Source organism: Ascaphus truei, chromosome 2 (assembly GCF_040206685.1).
Source record: "Ascaphus truei isolate aAscTru1 chromosome 2, aAscTru1.hap1, whole genome shotgun sequence".
Lineage (NCBI taxonomy): Eukaryota > Metazoa > Chordata > Amphibia > Anura > Ascaphidae > Ascaphus > Ascaphus truei.
Window position 1 is genome coordinate 75395604 of NC_134484.1, and position 5601 is coordinate 75401204.

Genomic DNA, 5601 nt, shown 5'->3' on the forward strand with positions numbered 1-5601 from the left:
GTAATAAAATAACCTAGCCCCTTTTCTGTAAAGTTACCAGCAATGTATTTCCATAATGTTTAGTCCTGAAATGAATCACTGGTTTACCTCAGTATTCCCATTATGTGTTATATTATTATGTCACGTGTATTACTGCTATGAAGTGCTATGTACATAAATGGCGCTATATAAGTAAAAATATACATACATACATACATACATACATACATACATACATCTTGTTAAGTACTGCAGTATACTCAACATAGATCTTTACTGCTGTGAATGGCCCTATATAAAAATATATATATATATATATATATATATATATATATATATATATATATACATACTGTACATACTGTACATACATACATCATCCTATGCAAGCATCTTGTTGCATTTGGAGATAACCACCATGTTAAGAGACACTAAGCAATCTTTTGAATGTTTCTTAAGTTACAGCGGGAATAGATATAAGAGCAGTAATCAAAAAAAATACACTTCCTTGTTTTCTCTGTGGCCATAACCTAGTTCAAAAACAAATAGACAGTCAGACTGAACATTAATAATAATAATTCTATATATATATAGATATAGAGATAGATAGATAGATAGATAGATAGATAGATAGATAGATAGATAGATAGATAGATAGATAGATAGATAGATAGATAGATATGAGCATACAGTTGTATTTACATTTGCATATAAATATATATATATATCAGCTAACAGAAGGGGATTAGAGGAGAGATGAGAAGAGAGGCTTGGATTGTAGCAGCACTGTCTGCTCACTGGTGAGACACGGGCAGGGAAGCCAGGAGGAGCTGTGTGTCTCCAGATGGTCGGGGAAAGTGGCTGTCTTGGGTTACTGCAGGGCAGGCAGCTTTAGGAAAAACCACGTTAGGGAGCATGTTACATGTCCACCAGGTCTGAAAAAAAAGAGAGAGTATAAAAGAGTAGGCAGAGCGCCCACAAGGCAATGTGCTCTCCCCATTGTTAGCATTACTTGACCCCCCCTGACCTCCTCACGACACAGATGTCTGCTACCTCTATCACCTCCCACTGCTTGTGAGCCCTCCCACCCTGCACCTGGGTAGCTGAGCCAGGCCGTCTGCTGGCAATGTGCTGCTTGACTTTAGAGGGAGACAAACTGACAGAGAGAGAGAGACACACAGAGAGAAAGACTGCAGGAGAGAAAGAGAAATAAACAGAGTGAAGGGGAGGGGGGGGAGAGGAAGGAGGAGGGGAGGAAGAGATCGCAGCCCTTATGGTGGAAATCAGCACAGATCGCATCAGGCTCCTTCCTCCTCCATGACAGACCCATACACCGCTTCAAATACATGTCTCGCCTCTTCGCAGACCGCCAGTGACAGTCGTAATTCTTGACACTCCAGAGCGCTCTTGTCTGCAACACCAGGATCTTGTCACTGCTGCAATTAAAGCTCAGCTGGGAGACTGTGTGTGTGTGTGGTTTTTGTTCTCTTTCTTCCCTCCCCACCCCCTGCCTCCCTACTTTTTGTTGAACCGGAGGAGTTTGGTGTAGGCTGTGAGCAGCTGGAGTTCCTCACTGAGTTTTGACTTTCTGGACGTGGATCATCTGGACTTGGTATTGAAGCTGCATTCCTCCAATTCTCCTTCACGTTGGTTTTTGACTTTTTTTTTTGTGTGTGTGTGTTCGTTCCTCCTTCTTTTTTTTCTTTTTTATACATATCCCCATCACTCTGCTACTCAGAGGACAGGAACTTTTATTTGCAGTTACAAGCCTGTGGCGAATGGTGGGAATCTCAAGCCCCTTCCAGTGTAAGTACAATGTCACGTTTCAGTGCTTCTCAATGTGCCATCAGCTGGTAGCCACAGGACCTCTTACCTTTCTGCAGAGGTCGTGTACATTCAGTGCATGCGACAGTCCGGGGTTTGTGGGGACGCTTGTCTTGGAAGAGCCAGAGTCAGGTTTGAGAACCAGTGCTGTGACCTTGCTCAAGTCATTTTACCTCTTTGTGAGACTCAGGTACCCATTGCAACAGTATGTGTGAGGTGGTGGTGTGGGGGGGAGGGAGTGGGGAGCTGCAGAATGGTATTTAAATCTTCTTAAGCAGTCGGAACAAAGAGGTCTTTCTTTAACTTGTAGCCAACATAAGCAGCTCTGTAAAATGTTTACTAAATGCATAGTGATAATTTTAGTGGCAGATCCCTGCCTGGGGTCTCTTAAACCATAGTGCAGTGTTGCCCTAGTTGAGTTATTTCGCAAGATTTAAGTGACACATTAAATTGTACAAAGTGTCAGCAATTTAATAATGATCCTTTGGCTACTTCCCCATTGTGTTTCTGATCAAGTATTAAAAGAAATGGATTGCAAGCTTCTCGGATCATGGATTAGTCGTTGTTTTTCTTGTGCACTAACCGCCATAGAAAAATAAGTTATTTTTCGTCTTGATGTTGAATTCTCTGGTCTCAGTCTAGGAGGGCGACATACTGTAAAGTAGAGTATTCGAGGCTCAGGCTCCATATATGTCAATAGCAGCACAGCTACTAACTGCCCAAGATAAGCACTCGGTATATGTGACCTAATGCACGACCTGCCTGAAATCCTGCAATGATTTGGTTATTTGTAAACATAGAAACAAACATAGAGCTCGTTATTGGATTTCAAGGTTGTGATTGTTTTCCTCTTCTTGTGTCAATTCGAGATTAAAGTCAGTATATCATTGTAAAGTGGCATATTTCAAAATAATATAGTGATCGCATACAGATAACATGAACATTTCAGACACATATATAGGGAAACATAGCAAAAGAGATGTTAATATTATAGATGCATATGAAGGGAATATATATTTATAGATATATATAATATATATATATATATAGAGAGAGAGAGAGAGAGAGAGAGAGAGAGAGAGAGAGTGTGTGTGTGTGTGTGTGTGTGTGTGTGTGTGTGTGTGTGTGTGTGTGTGTGTGTGTGTGTGTGTGTGTGTGTGTGTGTGTGTGTGTGTGTGTGTGTGTGTGGTTTAAGAAGCAGTATTTGTTTACTCTGACAGTGACATTTTCGGGAAAGATGACACTTTGAATTCCTTTTTTATATGGACAGGCAGTTCCTAGTATGCAGGTTTAGCCTGTCTAGTAGACTGGGAAACATTTGTTTCGATTTTTGGAGCCTTTAATCCTATCATGGAAATGACCAGGCATCTGGCCTTGTTTTATAACAGATCTGAGGTTGCCAGAGAAGAGATAAGCAGGATACTGCTTTTGGTCGTTGATAGTGTGTGGGACACAAAATGTCATGCATAGTTTCCTTGCTGTGAAAGCAGATTTCCTTAGGAAGTTCAGTTTGACCAAGCAGTTTCCTCCAGCCAACACTGCACACAATATTTGAGATTCCATTTAACCTTTCAGGAAATACTCAGTTTCTGCATTTCTGGGAAACAGATCAATAAATGCATTATTGCTTTAAAAAGGGACTTTCAGGGTTCATATATTCTTTCTCATTCAAAAGGATATGGATAGTCACGTTTGTGAGAACTCAACTGCTCCAATGTTTCTCATTCTGTTTCTATATTTGGTTCCACTAGCAGTAGATCAATTTACTAATCCAAGAAATGTGGCAAAGCGACTATGTACAGCTATTGTGATGAATGGTTTGGATTAAGTTAATGTAATGTTATGATCAATACAATGCTTCTTGCACGAGTTCTTTAAGCACTATAAAATTATTGAAAAAAGCAGCATGTCAAACAGAATAAATCAATGTATGAGGTGAGTGCACATTCCACAAGCTGAATGCTCAAGGCAGCAATTATTGTTCAGTTATGGCCAAATAACAGTTTGTTTTAACATATAAGCAGACCTTGCTGTAGACGAAGATTATGGTATTTAATAGGTTGCCTTGCTGCCAGATGCTTAACATCTCCATACTCCTCCTGTTTATCACAAATGAACATTTAAAACCTATTCCACGCCCTGTGCTAAATAAATATAATAAATAAGAACATGGTATGGGTGTTACATTGTGTAGGATATGAGCAGAGGTTCAGCAGATCCAATGTGGAGGGGGGGAAGGGGGAGGGAAAAGAAGGGTGTTAGGATAAAGTTATAATGGAAAGGACCATTTCAAGAAACTGAACTGAGAGAAGAAATGGCTCCACCTGCAGTACCACTGGTCAGTAGTTATTCTGTATAGGGCTTAAGTCAAATGAGTTTTATTTAAGTGAAATAAAATGTATGTAACAAGCGCAAGAAGTGAAGGTCCCTTCACTGAGATATAAACAGGGCAGTTCATTTCTTCTTTACAAGACACTCTCTGAAGTTGGCATCCTTTGTGTTAATATTTGAAACATAAAATGGACAGCCACTATTGTGGATTTTATCTTGACAATCCACTTGCAGCAGCCACATTACTGCTGAATGTTTAGGTAATTGAAAAGAGACATTAATAGATTGTTTGATCCTTCAATTTTTAATTAAAAAAATGGCTATCTCTTTGTTCTGTGGGAACTTGTCATATGCTTGGATCTAGATGGCTTATCATCTGGGATGTAAAGGTGAACTGGCTGTAGTGTGGAGATTTCTCACGCTTAAGTTAAAACCCAAAGATCATTTTCAAATCATGTATTTTTTTTTGCTATCGACTGATTTATTTTATAATACTATTTTGGTAGCAGAAAAACACAGCAAAATAGTTGTTTTGGAATAAACAACGTAAAGCAGTAATCACTACGACTTTATTATGGACACAATTATACAAATCAAAAAGTTCAAAACTATTCTCTTTCCAGAAATCAGGGAGAGACTAAATACAATTTTAATATGCTATTTTGGCTCTCTTAATATGACTTGTTATGCTTCTGCCACCTGTATGTAAACTAACTATAAATTGTATGACTTCAATTTATTCTTTAACGTATCCCTCACTTATTACAACATATACGTGTATAAACATTGATGAACATACAATTTTCCAACTATTCAGATGCTAATTAATATTTCTGTAGATTTTGGGAAAGCCTTTATGTTGCTTGCAATAAATACACTGTCATTTCTGATTTATATTTCTTATGCCTTGGATATAAAGGTTTCCAAATAGTTTTTAAAGAGCAGGGCATTTCATTAAAGTAAACATTAGCACAGTTTAATGGATATAATTGTAATTTGTAAGTGATAAGTGCAACCGGGTTATCTGTATGTTGTTTAAACAGAAGGAGCGACTCTGCACTATTTCCAGTATCCATCTGTATAGGAGATGGGTTTGCACCTGTCTGTCCACACTAATTATAGACCAGGGCCAAAGAAATAGCATTTAAGGTGGAATTTCGTGTAGTGAATTATTTCTTATTTCAGAACATAATTATTGTACATCACTATAATGTTTTATGTCGCCTTATTTCTAATTTTATATATTTGAATATGTTTCTCTGAAGATGATACTGTATCTAAACTTTATAGGTCACCATTAGCAGAAGTTGTAGTATTTACATTTTAAAACCATACGTAGATACTTGATATTCATTGGCCTTCTGTTTTGTGCATGTGAGCAGACTATGAGCATATATATTTATATAGCTTGAGGTGTTTGCAAAGAGTATATTTATATATATATATATATATATATATATATATATA

General features: G+C 38.0%; 1 protein-coding gene across 4 annotated transcripts in view; it reads left to right on the forward strand.

Moving 5' to 3' along the window:
- Window positions 1-960: 960 nt before the first annotated feature.
- RUNX1T1 (RUNX1 partner transcriptional co-repressor 1) overlaps window positions 961-5601 on the forward strand; it is a 120622-nt gene continuing 115981 nt past the window's right edge. The window contains exon 1 of one of the 4 annotated variants that reach the window (XM_075582768.1): window positions 961-1785. Coding sequence is in view for 1 of the 4 variants with exons in the window: in XM_075582775.1 (XP_075438890.1) it covers window positions 1758-1785 (28 nt within the window). In the remaining 3 variants the exon portion in view is untranslated. Of the gene's footprint in view, window positions 1786-4120; window positions 4142-5601 lie in introns of those variants that run through there. The other 3 variants (XM_075582775.1, XM_075582799.1, XM_075582762.1) reach the window with 3 other exon arrangements.